Source organism: Phocoena sinus, chromosome 14 (genome assembly GCF_008692025.1).
Source record: "Phocoena sinus isolate mPhoSin1 chromosome 14, mPhoSin1.pri, whole genome shotgun sequence".
NCBI lineage: Eukaryota > Metazoa > Chordata > Mammalia > Artiodactyla > Phocoenidae > Phocoena > Phocoena sinus.
In genome coordinates this window covers 49,955,936-49,979,880 of record NC_045776.1, presented here as the reverse complement: position 1 = coordinate 49,979,880, position 23,945 = coordinate 49,955,936, and the positions used below count along the sequence as shown (strand labels likewise).

Here is a 23,945-nt window from a genome sequence, read left to right as displayed (position 1 = left end):
TTAGCGGTACGTGGGCCTCTCACTGTTGTGGCCTCTCCCGTTGTGGAGCATAGGCTCCGGACGCGCAGGCTCAGCGGCCATGGCTCACGGGCCCAGCCGCTCCGCGGCATGTGGGATCTTCCCAGACCGGGGCACGAACCCGTGTCCCCTGCATCGGCAGGTGGACTCTCAACCACTGCGCCACCAGGGAAGCCCAAAAATGTTTTATTTGTATTCTCTCTTACATATCTAAAAGCAGTCTTATTTTGATATGGTCTAAGAGAAATGTGCAGTCTTTAGGGAAATATATTTGTTCTGATTTTCTAAACCGGGAGTTCTTGGGTTTCCTATGAATTGCTTCACTATGTAATAATGATACATGTATTCTGGAAATTATTTCTCTTTCCTTTAGGTGTGCTTTATGGTTTTCAGAGTACCTTACAATTCCTAACTAGCTTTTTTTTTTTTTTAGCATCTTTATTGGTGTATAATTGCTTTACAATGTTGTGTTAGTTTCTGCTGTATAACAAAGTGAATCAGCTATACGTATACATATATCCCCATCTCACCTCCCTCTCACGTCTCCCTCCCACCCTCCCCATCCCACCGCTCTAGGTGGTCACAAAGCACCGAGCTGACCTCCCTGTGCTATGCAGCTGCTTCCCACTAGCTATCTATTTTACATTTAGTAGTGTATATATGTCAGTGCTACACTCTCACTTTGTCTCTTCGTCCCAGCTTACCCTTCCCCCTCCCTGTGTCCTCAAGTCCATTCTCTATGTCTGCATCTTTATTCCTGTCCCGCCCTTAGGTTCATCAGAACCTTTTTTTTTTTAGATTCCATATATATGTGTTAGCATATGGTATTTGTTTTTCTCTTTCTCTCTTACTTCACTCTGTATTACTTCACTCTGTACGACAGACTCTATGTCCATCCACCTCACTACAGATAACTCAATTTCGTTTCCTTTTATGGCTGAGTAATATTCCATTGTATATATGTACCACATCTTCTTTCTCCATTCATCTGTCGATGGACACTTAGGTTGCTTCCATGTCCTGGCTATTGTAAATAGTGCTGCAATGAACATTGTGGTACATGTCTCTTTTTGAATTATGGTTTTCTCAGGGTATATGCCCAGTAGTGGGATTGCTGGGTCATATGGTAGTTCTATTTTTAGTTTTTTAAGGACCCTCCGTACTGTTCTCCATCGTGGCTGTATCAATTTACATTCCCACCAACAGTGCAACAGGGTTCCCTTTTCTCCACACCCTCTCCAGCACTTATTGTTTCTAGATTTTTTGATGATGCCCATTCTGACTGGTGTGAGGTGATACCTCATTGTGTTTTTGATTTGCATTTCTCTAATGATTAGTGATGTTGAGCATCCTTTCATGTGTTTGTTGGCAATCTGTATATCTTCTTTGGAGAAATGTCTATTTAGGTCTTCTGCCCATTTTTGGATTGGGTTGTTTGTTTTTCTGATATTGAGCTGCATGACCTGCTTGTATATTTTGGAGATTAATCCTTTGTCAGTTGCTTTGTTTGCAAATATTTTCTCCCATTCTGAGGGTTGTCTTTTTGTCTTGTTTATGGTTTCTTTTGCTGTGCAAAAGCTTTGAAGTTTCATTAGGTCCCATTTGTTTATTTTCCTTTTTATTTCCCTTTCTCTAGGAGGTGGGTCAAAAAGGATCTTGATGTGATTTATGTCATAGAGTGTTCTGCCTATGTTTATTTTTGTGTATGGTGTTAGGAAGTGTTCTAATTTCATTCTTTTACATGTAGCTGTCCAGTTTTCTCAGTTGAAGAGGCTGTCTTTTCTCCATTGTATATTCTTCCCTCCTTTATCAAAGATAAGAGACCATAGGTGCGTGGGTTTATCTCTGGGCTTTCTATCCTTTTCCATTGATCTATATTTCTGTTTTTGTGCCACTACCATACTGTCTTGATTACTGTAGCTTTGTAGTATAGTCTAAAGACAGGGAGCCTGATTCCTCCAGTTCCATTTTTCTTTCTCAGGATTATTTGGCTATTCAGGGTCTTTTATGTCTCCATGCAAATTGAGAAATTTTTTGTTCTAGTTCTGTGAAAAATGCCATTGGTAGTTTGATAGGGATGCATTGACTCTGTAGATTGTCTTGGGTAGTACAGTCATTTTTACAAAGTTGATTCTTCCAATCCAAGAACATGGTATAGCTCTCCATCTGTTTGTATCATCTTTAATTTCTTTCATCAGTGTCTTATAGTTTTCTGCATACAGGTCTTTTGTCTACTTAGGTAAGTTTATTCCTAGGTATTTTACTCTCTTTGTTGCAATGGTAAATGGGAGTGTTTCCTTAATTTCTCTTTCCAATTTTTTGTCATTAGTGTATAGGAATGCAAGAGATTTCTGTACATTAATTTTGTATCCTGCTACCTTACATGAGGTCGGATCATTTTTTTCCAAGGATGGGTAGACAATCTGAGAGCGTTAATCTGAACCCAGGGAAGCAGATTTTTCAAGATCAAAGAGCAAGTGTTTGAGACAAAACTGGCTGAACTTAAGGTTTTCACTAATTGGTGTGACAATTCTTCCTTCCACAGAGAAGTAAGCAAAGGGGCTTCTTAGAGCAAAGGATAATCTCTGTGACCAAGATCAGTGGTTCTCAAAGTGCGGTTGAGAACCCATGGGGTTCCCAAGACCTTTCAGGAGGTCCACAAACTCTTAGGTCCTTTTTCCTATTACAGATCTATGGGAGGCCAGATTTTCTTCAAATACTTCAAACAAAACAACGTATTACAACAAACTGAAGAAGTGGCTATGAGAATCCAGCTGTTTTCTATGAAGGCAGACATTGAAAGAGATTTTAAAAATGTAAATCAAAGCCATTCTTCTCACTATAATTTTTGTGTTTTGGAAAATATAGTATTTTTTCCATAAAATATGGTATTTATGTTAACATGTAATGGTTTATTATTTTAAATGAATTAGTAGTATGTATTTTAAAAATTTCTCAGTCTTAATTTTTAATATGGTATTTCTTAATTAATAGATATAGCCCACGTAAAGAAAAGCTTTTGAAAGTCCTCCATAATTTTTAAAAATATAAAGGTATCTTGAGGCTAAAATTTGAGAACCATTGCCCTAGAGATTTTGGCTTCTAGTGACGAGTTGGGAACATTCACAATCAACTAGTAGCTCTGAGACTTAAAAAAATATATATGGGGGCTTCCCTGGTGGCGCAGTGGTTGAGAATCCGCCTGCCGATGCAGGGGACGCGGGTTTGTGCCCCGGTCCGGGAAGATCCCACATGCCACGGAGCGGCTGGGCCCATGAGCCATGGCCGCTGAGTCTGCACGTCCGGAGCCTGTGCTCCGCAACGGGAGAGGCCACGACGGTGAGAGGCCCGTGTACAGCAAAAAAAAAAAAAAAAAAAATATATATATATATATATGTGTGTGTGTGTGTGTGTGTGACTCTTACCATACTATCGTATGTGAAAAATATACAGATGAAAATCCCTTATATTTTTTTCCCTAAGAAATAAAAGGATCCCACAGGGTCTGAGTACTGCCTCTCTCTCTAACTAGATGAGCTCATTGTTCAAATGGCTCTACTGGGCTAGTTAATAAGGTGGCAGAGTCTTCTCCTGAAAGTCACTGTGGAATCTCTTCCTTGGGCTTGGGGAGTGGCGGGGTGGGGATAATCCCCACTTCTTAACATGTTAGCAGATTTGTTTAACACCCATGTTCATTGTCATGAACAATGAACTCATACTAGGCACTTTGCTAAGCATATGGACTCTCAGGGTTCACAAGTCAAGCCAGATATAAGTTTTGAGGGAAGGGGGTGGGAGTGGACTGCAGGGACTCCTGGGGTCCATCATGGAGGCATACTGGGATTCAAGAGTGGGAGGATGAAGAAACTGGACCAAAGCCGCGCTTCATGTCTCCCATACGTTTGCATTGTCCTGGCCGTGGGCAAAGAGTGATGAGGATGAACAAGAAAATCAGTAAGAGGGAGAGAAATCAGGAAAAGAGGGGCTGAGTGGAGATGGCACAGGAGAAGGAGGTGCTACACTCTACCAAGCGGCCGCTCAGGTCTCAGGTCTGCAGCCGTGAGCTCTCCAAGATCTGGAACCAGGGCTGTGTCACTCGCGGGAGACGCTCAGGGCTGTACTACCGGCTCTTGCTCCTGGAAGAGCTTAGCCCACGATGATTGTTGTTTGACATCAGACTTCTCTGAATGTACAGACTTGAAGGTGCTGTGTAGCCTGGTTGAAATTCAAGGGTATAATGATTAAGATGTGACAAAGATTAATGTATAGATTCAGTGGAAAGAGAAAAAATGATTATTTTGGTTTTGAGCATGATAAGCTTGAGAGGCTGCATCCAATTAGAGATGTCCAGTAGGCAGTTAGAAATGGGATCTGGATCTTGGGAGAGGTGTGGCTAGATGTATTGCCTTGGGAACCAGCATCATATAGAGATGATGGAGGGTGTGGACAGATGTGGCGACTTGAGTAACTGTATGTCCTTTGCTTTATCAGCTTTTCCAGGTGGCCTATATTTTAATCAAATTTGCAAATTCTCCTCGCCCTGATCTTTGGGTCTTGGAAAGATCCGTCGACTTCGGAAGCACCTACTCACCTTGGCAATATTTTGCTCGTAAGTAATCTAGCCTACCATGTTATGAGGGGTTTGCATTATTGGCAGCAGATCAAGACTGTGGGTTTAAGTAGAAAATTAGTCTCTCAGTGTGGCTCGTCAGGGGCTGGTCAATTTTAACTTTCTAGGTTACCCTTGGAACATCCCTATTTCTCAAGCGTACTTGCATGAATTCCAAGGATACACATGTATAACTGGGGTTGAAACGCCTCTTACGATAATGGTTCTTGCTACTATTTAGGGGGAAGCAGTGTACCTATAACTGGGCCATAGCTTCAGTCCATTTCCTTTTTTTTAATATATATATATTTTAAAATTTTTATTTATTGTATTTATTTATTTTTAGCTGCGTTGGGTCTTCGTTGCTGCATGTGGGCTTTCTCTAGTTGCTGTGAGCGGGGGCTGCTCTTTGTTGCAGTATGTGTACTTCTCATTTTGGTGGCTTCTGTTGTGGAGCATGGGCTCTAAGCACACGGGCTTCAGTAGTTGTGGCACGAGAACTCAGTAGTTGTGGCGTATGGGCTTAGTTGCTCCACGGCACATGGGATTTTCCTGGACCAGGGATCCAACCTGTGTCCCCTGCATTGGCAGGCGGATTCTTAACCACTGCGCCACAGGGAAGTCCCTATTTTTAAAGATATTTTATTTATTTATTTGGTTGTGCCGGGTCTTAGTTGCAGCAGGCGGGCTCCTTAGTTGAGGCATGCGGGCTCTTAGTTGTGGCAATTCATGTGGGATCTAGTTCCCTGACCAGGAAGCAGACCCAGGCCCCCTGCGTTGGGACCGTGGAGTCTTAACCACTGCGCCACCAGAGAAGTCCCAGTCCATTTCCTTTTATGTAGAATTAGGAACTAAGCTCCATCTTTATGGATCCTACCTTTCACATTACTTACCTTGACCTTGTGTTTTTCACTAATGAAGAATGTCTGGGTCTCTGAACCCTGTGACAAATTGAGGTGGACAGGAATTTGGCTTACAAAGGCATTGGGTTTTCCAGGGATGCTCCTTAGAGGGTAAACTTGCCTAATGAGGAATGAGGATTTAGAACCATATCTCCAGACATTTCTGTTGAAAGTCACGTGGCCTGAAATGGCTTGGTATTTTCTTTCGTGAATTAAGAATTTCATTCTAAGCTTCTGTCTAAAAATCTTAAATGCTTCTCTGTTCTTTCCCTTTTCACGTATATTCTTAAGTAAACATAAGATTTCTTAAGAGATTTACAGCAAGATGATAATATTTTATTTTACAGTACTAACATGTTTTCTTCCTAGATTCTAAAGTAGACTGTTTGGAACAATTTGGACAGGAAGCAAATAGGGCGATCACACGAGACGATGATGTACTTTGTACTACTGATTACTCCCGGATCGTGCCATTGGAGAATGGTGAGGTAAGTAGATTTGGGAGGCCTTGAGAGATAAGACTCAGAAGTGAACATGAAGATGCCACATTTTTCATAATTGTGAAACTTGCACTTTCAAGGAAATCTAACATAGATGGAAAGGAATCACATCGAAGACTCCCAGATTGAGTTGGGTTGGAAATCTTGTTTTTTAAATTGAGGTATGATTGACATTGCAAATTCTATTTGAGGTCTAATTTTCCTTGGGAATTCAGGATTCTGGATTCACGGCCCACAGGTCTTGAACTCTTTCTTCTGGTGGACTATTTAGAAAGTGGGTCACTGGTGATTGTGGTGAAGAACGCTCCCACTGCTTCACCAGCACATTACCTCCTGTAAGAGTGGGGAGAGGAGGGGTTGGTGGCAGAACTAATCCCTGATCCTTTTTGGCAGGATGGGCATCATTTGTAGGGGAGAAAACAATTGCTGTCTCATTGGGGTTGCATGTGGTCCTTATGAAGTCAGCCAGGCTGTTGTTAGGGAAGATGAGAAAAGAGAGTGGGGAAAATCAGAGAAGCATCCCATGGAATGAGTTTCAAATGAACTTCTTTAAAGGGTGTCAGTCTCGTTCTCCTTAAGTAGAGAGATCTTTCCTGAGCAGCTGTATCTAGTATCTTCCAGTGATCGGTCAGTGTTTCATGTCTCAGTAACTGGCTGGGACTTGGACTTCATCGCCTCAAGCTTTAAAACAAAACCTGGGGGACTCCCCTAACGGTCCAGTGGTTAAGACTTCGCGATTCCACTGCAGGGGGATGCGGGTTCGATCCCTGGTCGGGGAACTAAGGTCACGCATGCTGTGCAGTGTGGCCAAAAAAAACCTAAACCTGGGTTTTACGTAGACTTTTTTTTGTCCTGTTCACTGTCAACTTTATATCCAAAGACTTCCTTTTTTCACCCTCTTTCGGGATTTTAGATTACTTTAGCTTTGTTTCTTTGATGCAGCTTGACAAAAATTGTTTCTTTATATTTGTATATCTTAATGTTATACTTTGAACATTTCATAGTGTGTATAGCCCCACAATGACAGTGATAGAACAAAGGGTTTGTAAATGAAATGATTTACAAAACCTGAGAGCCCAGGTTTTGGAACATCTAATGACTCAAAGAAACCAAGTAAGTGTTCGGGGGCATGTGAGTTATTTTTAGTTACTTGCAGCTACATTTTGATAAAAGGACTTTTTCCCCCCTCTATGTGTGTGTGGTTCTTTTAGGTTGTGGTGTCCTTGATAAATGGTCGTCCAGGCGCAAAAAATTTTACTTTCTCTCACACCCTGAGGGAGTTCACCAAGGCGACGAACATCCGCCTGCGTTTTCTCCGAACCAACACTCTTCTTGGACACCTCATCTCCAAAGCACAGAGAGATCCAACCGTCACTCGGCGGGTGAGTAGTGCTTTGACGTGCCAAGACAGCAGCTTTTGGTACCTTGTTTGCTTATCAAATTCATTGCCTCGAACTCCTTCAAGTAAACTTTATAGCCAGTAATGTCATAGGCATAAGAGTCGTTCTCGTCTGAAATATTAGGTATAGCTTAGAAGTTTGGTGGTTAAAGACAGATCATATTCAGAGAAGATGAAAGGCAAAAGAGGACAGCCATCCTGGTATTAGTCTGCTATTATAACAAATAGTCCCCAAGTCTCAGAGGCGAGCACAATAAAGGTTAATTTTTCGCTCATGTCACGGTCTAATGTGGGTCAGCAGGTGGGATCAGCTCCACACAGTTATTCAGGGAACCAGGCTGTTTCTCTGTAGAGGCACAGCCATCCTGTAGGACCTCAGGGTCCTCCTCTGCCCCTCCTGCACCTGGTCAGCAGATAAGGGAAGAGAGAAAGAACATAGGGAGGAACCATCTCCTAACCACAGAGCTCACTTCCATTGGCAGGAACTGGTCGTAGAGCCCCGTGGAGATGCAGGAGGCTGGGTAATGTAATCGAGCCAAAGCAGAGGGGTGTGGGCATTGGTGAGTGGCAGTACTCTCCACTAGGGTTAGATGAACATCGTTTACTCTCAGTGTCAGGACGGTACCCTGTCGCCTGGGCACAGAGGGAACCAGCAGAATAAATACCCCGAGCTTACTCTTCTCCCACCCTCTGATTCCCTCCCAGTTCCTCCCAATGGTCAAACCTAACAGGAGGCCAGAGAGCAAGAGGCCCTTGTCATCCCATAAAGTTTAGCCCCAGGGCAAAGGGCAGGGTGGAGAGGGCTGGAGAGTGGGCCTGGGAGGGTGAATGGAAGGTGCCAGCTTACCTTCTAGAGTTTGGCTTCTTAGGGAAGTAAGTCAGGGAGCTGGGAAAGGAAGGGAGAGAGAAACGTTAGGTTTTGCTACAGTTTGGAGCATTTTCCAAAAAGGCCAGTCATCTGGAGTGTAGGTGGCCTGTTTTCTGACCTTTTTTTTTTTTTTTGCGGTACGCGGGCCTCTCACTGCTGTGGCCTCTCCCGTTGCGGAGCACAGGCTCCGGATGCGCAGGCTCAGCGGCCATGGCTCACGGGCCGAGCCGCTACGCGTCATGTGGGATCTTCCCGGACCGGGGCACGAACCCGTGTCCCCTGCATCAACAGGTAGACTCCCAACCACTGCGCCACCAGGGAAGCCCTGTTTTCTGACTTTTTAAGCCCCCTTAGCTCCCTCTGAGCTGTTGTATGTGCGAACTACAACTGGATCCAAGAACGCAATTTACAAGGGCGAGCTGGGCTTTCTGATCGACTGTAGCCAGACTGCGTTTCCATTCCTCCAGGTGTTTTGGAGCCTCGCCACAAATGTACCTCACCGCTTTTTTTTTTTGGTCTTTTTAGGGTTGCAAGATTGGTACTCGTATGTATGTAGATTTCTTTTCACTTAGGTGAATGTAGTCTTCTCTGTTAAGTAATTTTTTGTGGAGTGCATCACATATATAATCTTGACACTCCCTCCCCAGCGGTCTAGGTTGCTTCTTTAAGTGGACGAGCCAGAATACCAGGTGTCCTATCACACGTATCATGTGTGCTGGGGTGAGGGCTGATGGAGGGCTTCTCTCTCGCCGCTGCTGCCCTAACCCACGTGTAGAGAGAAATTTCTGTGGTCATCAGCATGAAAGCTTCTGAGTGTGAACTTGTCACAGAAGCCCTCCAATACTGAATTTTATCCATATTAACAAGAGGGATTGTTGATGCCTTTAGACTAAGTAAGACGTTGCCGGGAAGCTAAGACACTTAACAGCTTTTAGGGAGGACATCAGAGCAGAACTCCAGCCCTGAGTGACTGTGGGGAGGTTTAGGATGACTAATCTCAGCAACAACAAAAAGATACAAAACCCCTCTTGTCCCTGTGAATTCACAGACTTCCTCACTGACCGATATTCTCAGTGGTGGCCCGACCTCAATGAGAAAGATGATTTCACACCCTCTGAATTCCTTACTGAGTCCTGTGCCTCCTGCCAAGTCTGAGAAGTAAGGGAGCTGGCGGATGGGGCCACCTACGGTCCCAAGTGGAGAGGCCTCCACCATGCTGGGGACATGCCTGGTCCACGAGATGTCCTATGCATACCGCTGGCCTGGTCTAGGGACCGAGCCTCAGCTGGGTCTGAAACTGTCTGGCCTTTTGGAGCTTGAACCTCTGCCTTTGGCTTTGATTAACCCTGACCTAGCAAGGCTTCCGCAACTGCTAGCGGGTCCTGCCAGTCTCAGCGCTGTATCTGATCCATCTTTGTGAATAGTCTCTCCTTTCCTGAAGCCTAAACACAGTAGTTACAAAATTTTTGTTATAAAAATGATGTTTTTTGGTAAACAGATATGTCCAATTTATGGAACTCAGATTTACATTAAAAAAAAAAAGAGAAACTAGGAAGCCCTTAATCCCTTTCCCAAAGGCTGTAGGGTATGATTCTTGTCCGAGGTCATTTCCCTCCGTGCATTTAAAGCATTTGATTTTTAAAAATGGACAAATTCAGCAGTGGGCTATTCAGTTTGATTGGGGAATGTATTTGCTTTGTAAGAAAAGTTACACCCAAACGTGGCTCCCTTTTGTGTTGAGGGAGGCTCAGGAGTACAGGATGGAAGGAAGCGGGGTCAATACAGATGTATGTTAAAGGTTAGGAAAGGAAAGTTTACGTTGGGGTTTAGTAAAACTGACACGTTCGCTTTTCTGTTCTATAGTATTATTATAGCATAAAGGATATCAGCATCGGTGGGCAGTGTGTTTGCAATGGCCACGCTGAAGTGTGCAGTGCAAACAATCCTGAAAAACTGTGAGTACATTGTACAGATTTTTCAGCTTTCTATGCGTAAATCTAATTGTTTCAGTAGACGTTTGCATCCTGTTAAACACTTCCTAAGTTCCTGCCCGCAACAAGAATGTTGCCATGCCGACAAGTAGGTGATGTGTATGTCTCCCCTCCTCCACCCCGACACTTCCCTCTCACCTGCAACCAGCCCATAGCAGACATAGTTAATCAATCACAGCACTCTATGCATGATCAGGTACAGAGCCACCCAGGCCCCCTTCCCCCACCCCTGCTCCAGACAGTGCCCCAGGCAGCCACAAATAATTGAGTAGAGTTGGCAAGAGAAATAATATTTGTTTGTCATCCCTGGTCTAGTGAGATCCAAATCCTTTTTCATCTTTAAAAGTGGTGACGTGCACATAATATAAAGTGTACCGTCTTAACCATTCTTAAGTGGGCGTGGTTTAAGTTCACTCGTGTCCAGCTCACTGAGGTGGTTGTGCAGGCAAGCACTCTTTTCATTGTGTAGAACTTCAACTCTGTGCACATGAAACAGCAGCTCTGCATTCCCTCCTCCCAGCAGCCCCTGGCAACAGCATTCTGCCCTATGAATTTCGCTACTCTAAGTGCCTTGTACAAGTGGAATCACACAATATTTGTCTTTTTGTGACTGGCTTGCTTCACTTAGCATATACTGTCCTCACTATAGCACGTGTCAGAATTGCCTTCCTTTTTAAGGCTGAATAATATTTCATTATATATACACCACGTTTTGCTTACCCGTTCATCTGTTGATGGACACGTAGGTTACTGCCATCCTTTAGCTATGGTGAATAATTCTGCTATGAACATGGGTGTAACACTGTTTTGCTTTTAATTGAGGTATATTTCACATACAGTAAGATGCATGGATCTCAAATATTGTGTTGTGCAATTGTATACACTCGTGTTATCACCTTAGGAAGGATACTTTGAAGGGCTGGAAATTACCAGACGCTGGATATAGTAATGGTTGTCTCTCAATGTTTTATTTAAAGTCTCCAATTCCACACGAGCAGCATTTACCAGGGGTACATTTTACTGTTAGTCAAATTCCGGTTTGTACATCATAAGGCCTAGCTTCATGGTCAGGCAGAGGCGCCAGCTACCAACTTGCGTGGTAAGTTTGTGGCGCCCTTCTCCCTGTCTAGAAACAATCCCTAAGGCTGTCAGCCCTCCTTTGGGGATCCGGTGGTGCTCTCTGAGATAGCAGTGTGAATCCATCAACTGACTAGCCCTTAATCAGCAAGGAGCTTATTAATGATTAAACCATCGCTGCCATGTAGACTCCTGAAGGGTAGGCCCTAAGGCACTAGAAGCCGGGTCAGGGAAGACCTGAGTTGGAGCGAGAGGGGAGAAAAGAGGTCACTCTTGGTCCCTGAGCCTGAGATAAAGTGGTACCACCTGGGAGAGGAGGAGAAGTCATCGGAGAGGGGTTGAGCTTCCCACTTGGAAGAGCTGCCGAGCCCCGTGCCCTTGGCAGACCTGGGGGGTTCTGCACTGAGCAGTTTACTGCTCCCAGTGTGTGTGAGTGGAGAGGCTGTCTCCCCATCCCTCAGTGAAAGGCTCAGTTTGCCACTGGTCTGTATCAGCACAACTGCCTTGCCTCCCCCTGCCTGTTGTGACCTGCACAAATGACTCATGGCGGCCTCCGTGAATAGGAAAAAATCTTATATTGAAGGGGATTCAGTGACAATGGAGGGAGCCACGGCTGGACAATCAGAAACCAAGCAGAACCTCTTGATGAGGCAGAGGAAGATTTAATCAAGCATGGGTACCACGCTGACTGTGATGTATGGAAACATGGGTGGATCACAGATTTAATTCTGAGCTTCCTGGCAGTCAACTCAGAAAGGGAGACCTGCTCAGTTTCATATTTCACTATGATCATAATCTAAAAAGCAATCAGTTGTGTAGGAGAAGATGAGTGTTGATGCTAGGGCCAGATGAGAAATCTACCTGGAGGTGGATGGAGTGGCTATCGGGAAGAGGATTCTCCAGTCAACAACATCTTCAATGACATCCTTACAACTGATGCAAGGACAAATTTTCTACATCAACCATCAACCTGGGCTGAGAGTCAGAAAAAGCAATTATTTGGGAGTGACAATATGATTCAGACAAGTTCCCAGCTCTGTTTTCTTTTTCAATGCTCAATGTGAATCTCCCTATAAGAGTAGTTGGACTCCACAATAAACCCCTCCTCCAAAAAAAAAGAGTAAACCCCTCCTCCAAAACAAACAAAAAAAAGAGTAGTAGGACTATATGTTCTTCAAGCAATTTTCCCTAAATATTCTTTCAGTTAAGCTTGCAAATAAACACGTCATTGGCAATGAGCTGAAACTGCATCTCTGACAAAAGCCTGTTTGGACTCCAGCTGTTCCAGTTAAATCTATGTCCATTTGCTTTAACGGGGAGCTGAGTTGGGAGAGGCGTGACGCCTTCCCATAGGAGCATAACCATCCCACCTCCCCTCAGAAGAGTTGAGGGGATCCCCATGGGCACAGCCAAGGGTCTTCTTAGACTCTGTTTTGAATCCTCTTTCAAGCACAGACGAATGGAAGCTCAGAGCTTGGAGTTCTCATCTAACACCATGGCTGCAACGATTTCATTTTAGCTCAGAAACGTTCTAAGGCAGGTGTATAGTTCTTTGAATGTCGAGTTTTGTCTTTACTCCATTGCCTTGTTGAGTAATCTGAGCTTTGGCTCCTGTGATGGAGCTGTTTGTTGGAGCTGGCATGGACTCTTGGAGCAGGGTCCTCTGAGATCTGGTTAGTAACTGTCTCTTGGATTTGGTGAATCTCTGCACTAGACCCCGGGTTGAAAGTAAAAAACCTGACCCATCTCACAGGACTACTCTAGATTTTTGTGAAGATGTTGATATTCAACACACCTCAGTACACTCAGCACTTGCTTGCTCCTGTGTCGATTTATCATTATATAACATAATAGGGAAGAAAGAGCTGGGACTTTGGAGTCAGACAAATTTAAGTTAGAAATCTGGCCCTCGGTTTATCATCTCCTGACCTTTGGCAAGTGTTTAAGTATCTCCGGATCTTAGTGTCACCACCTGTAAAATGGAGATAGTAAGCGGGATCGGGGGACTTGAAAGAGCGTATGCAAAGTGCTTTGTCCTCATAATCACTCAATGGTACCATGGGTGACCATGATGACTCAGTTTTTCACACAGGAGCAACTGATCTTATACTTCAAACAAACAAACAAACAAACAAACAACTTTTCAGTAACTGAGATGTGCTTTGCTACATGCTCAGGTTTCGGTGTGAATGCCAGCACCACACCTGTGGAGAGACATGTGATCGCTGTTGTGCAGGGTACAATCAGAGGCACTGGCGGCCTGCCACGCGGGAGCAGAGCAATGAGTGTGAAGGTGAGTGCTGGGGGAGCGGTGCTAGGAAGCGAGGCCCCCACCCATGATCCCCATCCCCCCATCTCTGAGGACTGATGCAGTGTTTTCCCCATGCTCATGAAGAGGGCGAGATCATGTCAGTCTTAGGGACTCAGAATTGTCTTATGCAGCAAATAACTCACAGACTGGAGGTAACAGTGCCCCACTCTAAATTCAGATACAAATATGGGAACAAAAATAACAATAACGCTCGTTAATATATATTAAGCATTCACTATATGCAAGGATTGGGCTTTGACAATTGGCCTTTCTTTTTAGCAATCTAAAATGTGTTGCAGCCACTATTAAATTGTAAACCCTTATCATTTCTCAGGATGTGATACTGGATTGGAATCCTAATTATTCTGAGGACCGAGATTCAGAGAAGGTGGTGAGATTGATGTCTAAACAGAGAGCTGGAAGTATTGAGGGAATAGGACTGAGGGGGATGCAGGATGGAGGGGACCAGGGAAGGAAGGAAGAAAGAGGAGAGGCTGCTTTTAATTATGGGCACAATATAAAGTAAGAAAACTGTTATTTAAACAAACAAGCCCATGACATCCAACTGAAGATTTTCTTTTAAACCCATCTTCTTAGAAGGCCATATATTTATTCCAGTTGCTGGAAACATTTTTGTAACTTTTAGTTATTGGCTTTGGAGACTGTGGCCTATTTTTTCTGAATATTCTTAGCATTTGAAGACGGGTTTGCTTTTTTGAAATGACCAAAAGGCGTTTGGATACAGGTTCGTTGAACTAGATGTGTAAGGAAGAATCTATACTTTATACTTTCTGGCCAAATAGTTCTTGTAACTTTAAGAGATAAGACTGATGATCTCTGTGACCGGCAAAATTACTTAAAATGCATTTCCAGTGGGGAATTCTGAGCACGCTTTGAGAGTTGCTAACATTGTTGGAAGGTGTTGCCCAAGGTGAACGCTCAGGTGATCTCTAGGTCCAGGTCGTTACCCGGATGGCCATTCTCACTTTAGAGTCATAGTTAACAGGTTCCTTTGCAGTGAATTCCTGATTCCTTACCCCTAGATAATAGGGCCCCAAAGAGGGAAAAGTAATAATCAGGGGTTATCTCTTCCAATACTTTCAGGTGCTGGTTTAGGATACTTTGACTGAATAAGTGTCATCACATGAATTCCAACATTCATCGTGTGGCTAGTTTTCCAAACTAATGGAACCGCTCAGTGAATGGCAACGCTTCACTCCAACACATATGACAAATTTTAAATAATTTCCTTTCATAAGTTTTTAACCTTTTTACACTTGCCAAAATGGTTAAAAATTATAAACAGCCTATGGAAATCAGACCTGTTAAGATATTTGTTAGATGCTTCCTAAATTCCATTTGAGTTACTGCAATTCAAAATAAATAGACTTCTTAAGAAATAACTGACATAGTAAACGTAAATGCTGAGAAGTTTTTAAAAAATCATGGCACCACTGAGGAAATGAAAATAAGAAAGGGCTCAGCCTGTTAAAAACAGGGTAACTTGAAAATCTAACCCTAATAGATTTATCCGAGAACTTGATTAAAACACATAAATTCCTAGAAAGACTTGGAAAATTGGATCTAGGTGGAATGTAGTGAATATATATTCTGCCTAAGAGAGAATGAGTGTTTTGCTTGTTAGATCTTTTTTCATCGTGGCAATGATGAAAATCCTAAATGGGGTTTAAATCATATTTTCTAATTTTAGAAGCATCATACATTACTTGTAGATAACTTGGAAAATTTTTTTTAAAGTACAATCATTAATACTTTTACTACCCAGAGAGAGCCACTGTTAATATTTTTTTTTTTTTTTTTTTTTTTTTTTTTGCGGTACGCGGGCCTCTCACTGCTGTGGCCTCTCCCGTTGCGGAGCACAGGCTCCGGACGCGCAGGTTCAGCGGCCATGGCTCACGGGCCCAGCCGCTCCGCGGCTTGTGGGATCCTCCCGGACCGGGGCACGAACCCGTGTCCCCTGCATCGGCAGGCGGACTCTCAACCACTGCGCCACCAAGGAAGCCCCCACTGTTAATATTTTGTTAGGTATTTTCGTGTTTTTTTTCATGCACACTTTAAATGCTCAAGGGTATATTATTCATACAATTTTACATCCTGAGCTTTTTCACTTGATATTTTAAAATATTCTCCCATATCATTAAAAACTCTTTGACATCTTTTTTGATGGCACGTATTCAATAGTATTGTCATTCTCTGGATTCAAGTGTATCTAAAAAGTGTTTGAGTACTTACTGTGTGCTGGGGACGATGCTCTATTACAGACAAAACAGGAGCAGTTCTTGACTTCATAGAACTGACAGGCAAGCAAATATACTGTTGTTTGCTTAGCCATTTCCCTATAATTAGATGTGAGGATTATTTCCAATTGATCACTATTGTAGATAGTGCTGGGATGAAAGGCTTAGAGTGTTGACTGGGAATAGGTGTTGGAGTCACAGAAAGACAAGTCAGGATTCTGCCTCTCTTACTCGTGAAGTCTGTGACTATGTGCACGTCCCTTAACCTCTCTAAGCCTCAGACTCCCTATCTGGGCTATAGGCATAATAGCACCACCCTTAGAAAGTTATTGTGCAGATTAAATGAGATAGTGCATAGTGTACCAAGAACTCAGTTATTCTTATTAATTAATTAATTTATAGGCTGCCTTGAGTCTTAGTTGTGGCACGGGGGATCTTTGTTGAGGCACGCAGGATCCTTTTTCGTTGCAGCGTGTAGGCTCTTTGTTGTGGTGCGCGGGCTACTCTCTAGCTGTGCAGTGTGGTTTTTCTCTTCTCTGGTTGTGGCGCGTGGGTTCCAGAGCGCATGGGCTCTGTAGTTGGTGGCAGTGCAGGCAGTAGTTGAGGTGCACGAGCTCAGTAGTTGTGGCACTCGGGCTTTAGTTGCTCTGCGGCATGTGGCATCTTAGTTCTCTGACCAGGGATTGAACCTGCGTCCCCTGCATTGTAAGGCGGATTCTTTACCACTGGACCACCAGGGAAGTCCCTTAGTTATTCTTGACAATAGCAGTAGTAGTAATATCCTCTTTGTGCATAAAGCTTAATTGGCATTTTGGTTTATCTTAATTTGTAATTATATATCTTATTTTTTACAAAAGAGAAACCTCTCTCACTTAACATCAGATGAAAGAATGTATAAATTGCATATGATGATAGGCGGGTCTTTGTGTAAAAGTCCCCCAAATTGTCCACTGCGGGTATCCCTGGTGTTCCAGAATAGACTTTCTTGTAGCTCAGTGTAGCAACAATACTCTCTGGGGGAATTTACTAAGGGTCTCACAGTCACGGTGGAGTACTAACTTAGAATGCTCTTTTTTCAGCATGCAACTGCCACGGCCACGCCATCGACTGTTACTATGATCCAGAAGTTGAGAGGCAGCAGGCAAGCTTGAATAGCCAAGGCATCTATGCAGGTGGAGGGGTCTGCATTGACTGTCAGGTGAGGCACTATTTAAGTCAACGTGAATGTGTCACAGTAGGCAATGAACACTCAGTAAGCCCTGCTCTACAAAGATGTCAAGAAAGTGATACGCAATTCTAAGGATTTTCTGACGCCGTTTCTCCACTTTTGTACACAGAAAGCTTGGTTAGCTGGATGTAATTTAGGGAAAATGGACTGAGGCATGTTTGTCCAAACTCCATTGATTAGATTCTTCATTTGGGTCTTTGCCTGAATGGAGGGGAGAATTCCTGGCTGTCATCCTGACTGCTATCCATCTTATATTAGAAAGGTTCTAAGATAGGAGGGCAAATAGGTATCCACTTCAGTGCTGACTCTAAATCCTATTTTCAAATGGATTCTGAATCTAGAGGAAGTATATCATGATCAATCAATGATGTCTGCTGTTGACACTAAATAAGAAAAATGGATTTTTCATCCCTCCTATAAGGGCGATTGGGTTCACTGGAATTTACGTAAGAGGAGTGTTGGGCAGAGGAGGGTATATGTACATTTGCCTTGAGATATTCATTAAAACTTGTGTAAAATGTTCATGAGTTTGGCCTATATTGTCATTCTGTCTTGTGTGCTTTGAGAGTGATGTTTTGTTAGCGTTGCCAGTAAGCAGGCACTCTTTACATGAGATGCCCGTTTATGTGGAACCAGGGCTACACACCCTTAGAGAGACCCACCGTTCTCCACCTGTCTGCCACTCCACACATTTTATATCATCTGCCACCACAGTTAATTAAAATACAAGTAAATATAAGTCATACGTTTGTTACAAATCACAGGGTTCCACGGATAAGTGAAAGATCCCAGGATCTTCTTAAAGCTACGCGTTACGAGACCTTCAGGTGGTTTGCGTGCACGTTAAAGTTGCAGAAGCACTGGACTGTCTGCAATCTGATGAAGGGTATTTATGAAAACCCTACAACTAACATCATATAAGTGATGAAATATTGAACTCTTTCCTTCTAAAGACTGGGAACAAGGAAGGATGCTTGCTTTCACCGCTTTTGTGAAACAGTGCCCTGGAGGTCCTAACCTCTGCATAAGACAAGAAAAAGAAACAAAAGGTGTTAAGATTGGAAAGGAAGAAGTAGAACTGTTTCTATTTGTAGATGACATGATTCTTTATGTAAAAAAGCCTAAGGAATGTACAAAATAATTACTAGAACTAATTGAATTTAGTAATTTTGCAGGATACAATGATAATATAGAAAAACCAGCTATATATACTAGTAGCAAACAATAGGAAAATGAAATTAAAATTCAATTAAAAATAGTAACAAAGAACATAAAATGCTTAGGAATAAATTTAGCAAAAGACACGCAAGACCTCTATATTAAAGCTAAAAAAATTTTCTGAGAGAAATCTAGGAAGACTAAATAAATAGAAAGATGTAATATATTTGTGGATTGGAAGATTCAGTATTATTAAGATACCAGTTCTCCCCAAATTGCTCTACAGAGTTAATGCAGGTTCTTTTTTTTTTAAAGAAGTTGACAAGTGGATTCTAAAATTTATATGGTTATGTAAACAACCTAGAATATCCAAAGCCATCTTGAAGAAACAGAATAAAATTGGAGGACTTACATTATCTTACTTCAATATTAACTATAAAGCTACAGTAATGAAAACATGGTGCTATTTTTTTTTTTTTTGGATCGTTTAATTTACTTTTTTTTTTTAAAACATCTTTATTGGGGTATAATTGCTTTACAATGGTGTGTTAGTTTCTGCTTTATAACAAAGTGAATCAGCTATACATATACATATGTTCCCATATGTCTTCCCTCTTGCTTCTCCCTCCCTCCCACTCTCCCCACCCCACCCCTCCAGGCTGTCACAAAGCACGAAGCTAATATCCCTGTGCCTTGCGGCTGCTTCCCCCCAGCTGTCTACCTTACTACGTTTGTTAGTGTGTATATGTCCATGACTCTCTCTCGCCCTGTCAAAACTCACCCTTCCCCCTCCCCATATCCTCAAGTCCGTTCTCTAGTAGGTCTGCGTCTTTATTCCTGTCTTACCCCTAGGTTCTTCATGACATTTTTTTCCCTTAAATTCCATATATATGTGTTAGCGTACGGTATTTGTCTTTTTCTTTCTGACTTACTTCACTCTGTATGACAGACTCTAGGTCTATCCATCTCATTACAAATAGCTCAGTTTAATTTCTTTTTAAGGCTGAGTAATATTCCATTGTGTATATGTGCCACATCTTCTTTATCCATTCATCCGATGATGGGCGCTTAGGTTGTTTCCATCTCCGGGCTATTGTAAATAGAGCTGCAATGAACATTTTGGTACATGACTCTTTTTGAATTTTGGTTTTCTCAGGGTATATGCCCAGTAGTGGGATTGCTGGGTCATATGGTAATTCTATTTGTAGTTTTTTAAGGAACCTCCATACTGTTCTCCATAGTGGCTGAACCAATTCGCATTCCCACCAGCAGTGCAAGAGTGTCCCCTTTTCTCCACACCCTCTCCAGCATTTATTTTTTCTAGATTTTTTGATGATGGCCATTCTGACTGGTGTGAGATGATATCTCATTGTAGTTTTGATTTGCATTTCTCTAATGATTAATGATGTTGAGCATTCTTTCATGTGTTTGTTGGCATTCTGTATATCTTCTCTGGAGAAATGTCTATTTAGGTCTTCTGCCCATTTTTGGATGGGGTTGTTTGTTTTTTTGTTATTGAGCTGCATGAGCTGCTTGTAAATTTTGGAGATTAATCCTTTGTCAGTTGCTTCATTTGCAAATGTTTTCTCCCATTCTGAGGGTTGTCTTTTGGTCTTGATTATGGTTTCCTTTGCTGTGCAGAAGCTTTGAAGTTTCATTAGGTCCCATTTGTTTATTTTTGTTTTTATTTCCATTACTCTAGGAGGTGGGTCAGAAAGGATCTTGCTGTGATTTATGTCATAGAGTGTTCTTCCTATGTTTTCCTCTAAGAGTTTGATAGTTTCTGGCCTTACATTTAGGTCTTTAATCCATTTTGAGCTTATTTTTGTGTATGGTGTTAGGGAATGATCTAATCTCATACTTTTACATGTACCTGTCCAGTTTTCCCAGCACCATTTATTGAAGAGGCTGTCCTTTCTCCACTGTACATTCCTGCCTCCTTTATCAAAGATAAGGTGTCCATATGTGCGTGGGTTTATCTCTGGGCTTTCTATCCTGTTCCACTGATCTATCTTTCTGTTTTTGTGCCAGTACCATACTGTCTTGATTACTGTTGCTTTGTAGTATAGTCTGAAGTCAGGGAGCCTGATTCCTCCAGCTCCTTTTTTCGTTCTCAAGATTGCTTTGGCTATTCGAGGTCTTTTGTGTTTCCATACAAATTGCGAAATTTTTTGTTCTAGTTCTGTGAAAAATGCCAGTGGTAGTTTGATAGGGATTGCATTGAATCTGTAGATTGCTTTGGGTAGTAGAGTCATTTTCACAATGTTGATTCTTCCCATCCAAGAACATGGTATATCTCTCCATCTATTTGTATCATCTTTAATTTCTTTCATCAGTGTCTTATAATTTTCTGCATACAGGTCTTTCGTCTCCTTAACATGGTGCTATTGACATAAGACTAGAAGAATAGATCAGTGTAGCAGAACAGGGAGCGCAGAAACACTCACACGTGGACATTTTATTTTATTTTATTAATTTATTTTATTTTATTTATTTTTGGCTGCATTGGGTCTTCGTTGCTGCCCGCAGGCTTTCTCTAGTTGTGGCGAGCAGGGGCTACTCTTCGTTGCGGTGCACGGGCTTCTCTTTGCGATGACTTCTTTTGTTGCAGAGCACGGGCTCTAGGTGCGCGGGCTTCAGTAGTTGTGGCTCGTGGGCTCTAGAGCGCAGGCTCAGTAGTTGTGGTGCACAGGATTAGTTGCTCTATGGCATGTGGTATCCTCCCGGACCAGGGCTCGAACCCGTGTCCCCTGCATTGGCAGGAGGATTCTTAACCACTGCGCCACCAGGAAAACCCCTGGACATTTTATTTTTGATAAAAGTACCAAAGCAATCCAGTGACAGGGGATGGGGAGAGAAGAGAAAAGTCCTTTCAACAAATGGTTCCTGAGTAACTGGATTTATATGGGAAAAAGTTAACTTGGACCCCGACCTCAAATTATACACAAAAGCTAAATTGATATGGATCAGACCTAAAGTAAAGTTAAAGCTTTTGAGAAAAATATAGGCAGATATCTTTGTGATTCGAGGATGGACAAAGTTTTCTTCGTTCATAGGAAGCAATAGCCATGAAAAATTGACAAATTAGACTTCATCAAAATTAAACACTTCTCACAAAAGACACTGAAGAAAATGATAGGCAAGCCGTGAATAGGGAGAAAATATTCAGAAAACATAGATCTGACAAATGGTTGGCATCCAGGATACCCAATATAAAGAACTCCCGCAGCTCAATAATGAAAAGACAAATAACCCAGTACAATTGAAAACGACTTGAATAGCCACTTCACAAAAGTGGATGTATGAATGGCCAATAAGCATACAACAAAGGGCTTAACATCATGAGTCATCAGAGAAATGTAAATTAGAGTTACAATGACTTACCCCCAATTTTGGTGAAGATGTGGAGCAACCATACCCATCATGCATTGTTGGTGTGAGTGAAAAGTGGTGCAATCACCTTGGGAAAATATCTGGCAGTTTTTAAAATATAATTAAACATACACCTACACCATGACTCACAAATTCCATGCTTAGGCGTTTATCCATGAGAAATGGAAATGTGTGTTTACAAAAAGTTTATAGCAGCTCTATGCACAATAGCCCCAAACTGGAAATAGCCCTGGTGTCCTTCAGAAGTCGAATGGAGGAACACACTGTGGCATATTTACACAGTGGAATACCAATGGGCAGTAGGAAGCGACAAACTGTTGATGGTGCAACAACGTGCAAGAATCTTAACAGCACCGTGTTAAGTGAAAAAAGCCTTCCCAAAAAGAATACCGATAGTATGAAGACCATTTACATGAAATTTTGGAACAGGCAAAACTAATCAATAGTGGAGGGCTTCCCTGGTGGCGCAGTGGTTGAGAGTCTGCCTGCCGATACAGGGGACGCGGGTTCGTGCCCCGGTCCGGGAAGATCCCACATGCCGTGGAACGGCTGGGCCTGTGAGCCATGGCCGCTGGGCCTGCGCGTCCGGAGTCTGTGCTCCGCAACGGAAGAGGCCACAACAGTGAGAGGCCCGCGTATCACAAAAAAAAAAAAAAAATAGAGGAAAAAATCAGAACTGTGGTTGAACGTCGGAGCTGGTGGTGAGGATTGACTGGGAAGAGGCATGGGGACACCTTCAGGGGTGGTAATATTGTTCTGTATCTAGATAGACATCTGGGTTTCACAGATATATGCATTTGTTATAACTCAGTGAATGTACAAGAGTTTTGCCCTTGTGTATAAATTTTATACCAAAAGAAAAAAAACTATGAACAAACATTAAACTCCAGTTAATTATATGCATACCTTTAGCTATGCATATAATTAACTGGAGTTATTATAATAACAGTTAATATAAATAGCTAAAGTATATAGGGGATGGTAACTGATATCTGCAATTTATTTTGAAATGCATAAATAAGATGGATTAATGGATGGATAGAAGAATGAGTAGATGGATAATTATGTGAAAAAACAAGTGTAGTAAAAGGTTAATGGTACACTCTAGTAGACGGGGTATAGGTGTTTATTGTGAAATTTGAACTTTTGGGTCATAAAATATTGGGGGAAAGAGCAATGAAGGAAGGCAAGGAGCACAACACTTTTGGATTGACTCCTCGATTCCTTTCTGTTTGATAAAATATTGTTGCTCTTAATGAAGGTTGAAGATTACCCACGTTATTGTAGATGACGCTGGAAGATACTTTATCTCCATGAACTAAAACAGAGTCTTTAGCTTCTTCCATGGAGACACGACTTCTAATCTAAGTCTTGAACTGTTTGTGTCCCTAATGTGTTCGTCTCACTATTTCCAAACTGTTTGTTTTTCTCTCTCTTTCACACTCACATACACACACCACACAAAGCTAAGAGATGGAATCAAGAAACAGACGGAGCACATATGGCTACGTTCCCTTCTGCAACAAATCCTACAAAATGACAGGAAAGATACCAAACAAGCAAAATACTCTCTCCTTCCAGAATCCACAATAGCATGAAAAATAAGAAAGAGTGTTATCAACAGACCAGCAGTTTAAAAGACTCCTGAAAGATAGAAAGCAGAAACTGATACATGCAGGAGAACACAGCTGTGATTATTGGAACAATTAGGAAGTACTCCAAGAGGCAACAGATAGAAGAAATTAACTGTGGAGCTACATTTAAACCTATAAAACATTATTGAAGTTTATAAAAGAAGACCTATATGGAAAGGCATAATATGTCTCCAGACTCAGTATTATAAATATACCATTTTTTCGAAACCAATCTATAAATTTAGTGCAATCTCAATCAGATTTTTAATGAAGATTGACAGACTGTTTCTAAAATTCTTATCGATAAAAGAATATGTCTATGAGAATAGACAAGTAGCTTAGAAAAGATGAACAATGACGGGAGAATTTTGTCTTGTGAGACATCAAAATATACCGTGAATCTGTATTAATTGAGTGTGGACTCAATGCAGGGATAGATAGTTCAATAGAACCTAATAGAGAATTTAGAAACAAATTCATGCAGATATTAAAATTTGGTTTGTGGTAAAATTGGCATTTCTGTTGGAAGAGAAAGATGGATAGTACATAAATGATTTTGAATAATTGGCTCTTCATTTGGGAAGAAAATGTAACCCTAT

The 23,945-nt window shown here is 42.1% G+C and overlaps 1 protein-coding gene across 1 annotated transcript in view; it reads left to right on the top strand.

Moving 5' to 3' along the window:
• The window catches only part of LAMA3 (laminin subunit alpha 3), a 245,134-nt gene that overhangs the window by 50,385 nt on the left and 170,804 nt on the right, over positions 1–23,945 (top strand). Inside the window, 6 exon segments of the mRNA XM_032654433.1 lie at positions 4,510–4,627; positions 5,899–6,017; positions 7,241–7,411; positions 10,160–10,251; positions 13,542–13,657; positions 17,013–17,131. Coding sequence (XP_032510324.1) covers positions 4,510–4,627; positions 5,899–6,017; positions 7,241–7,411; positions 10,160–10,251; positions 13,542–13,657; positions 17,013–17,131 — 735 coding nt within the window.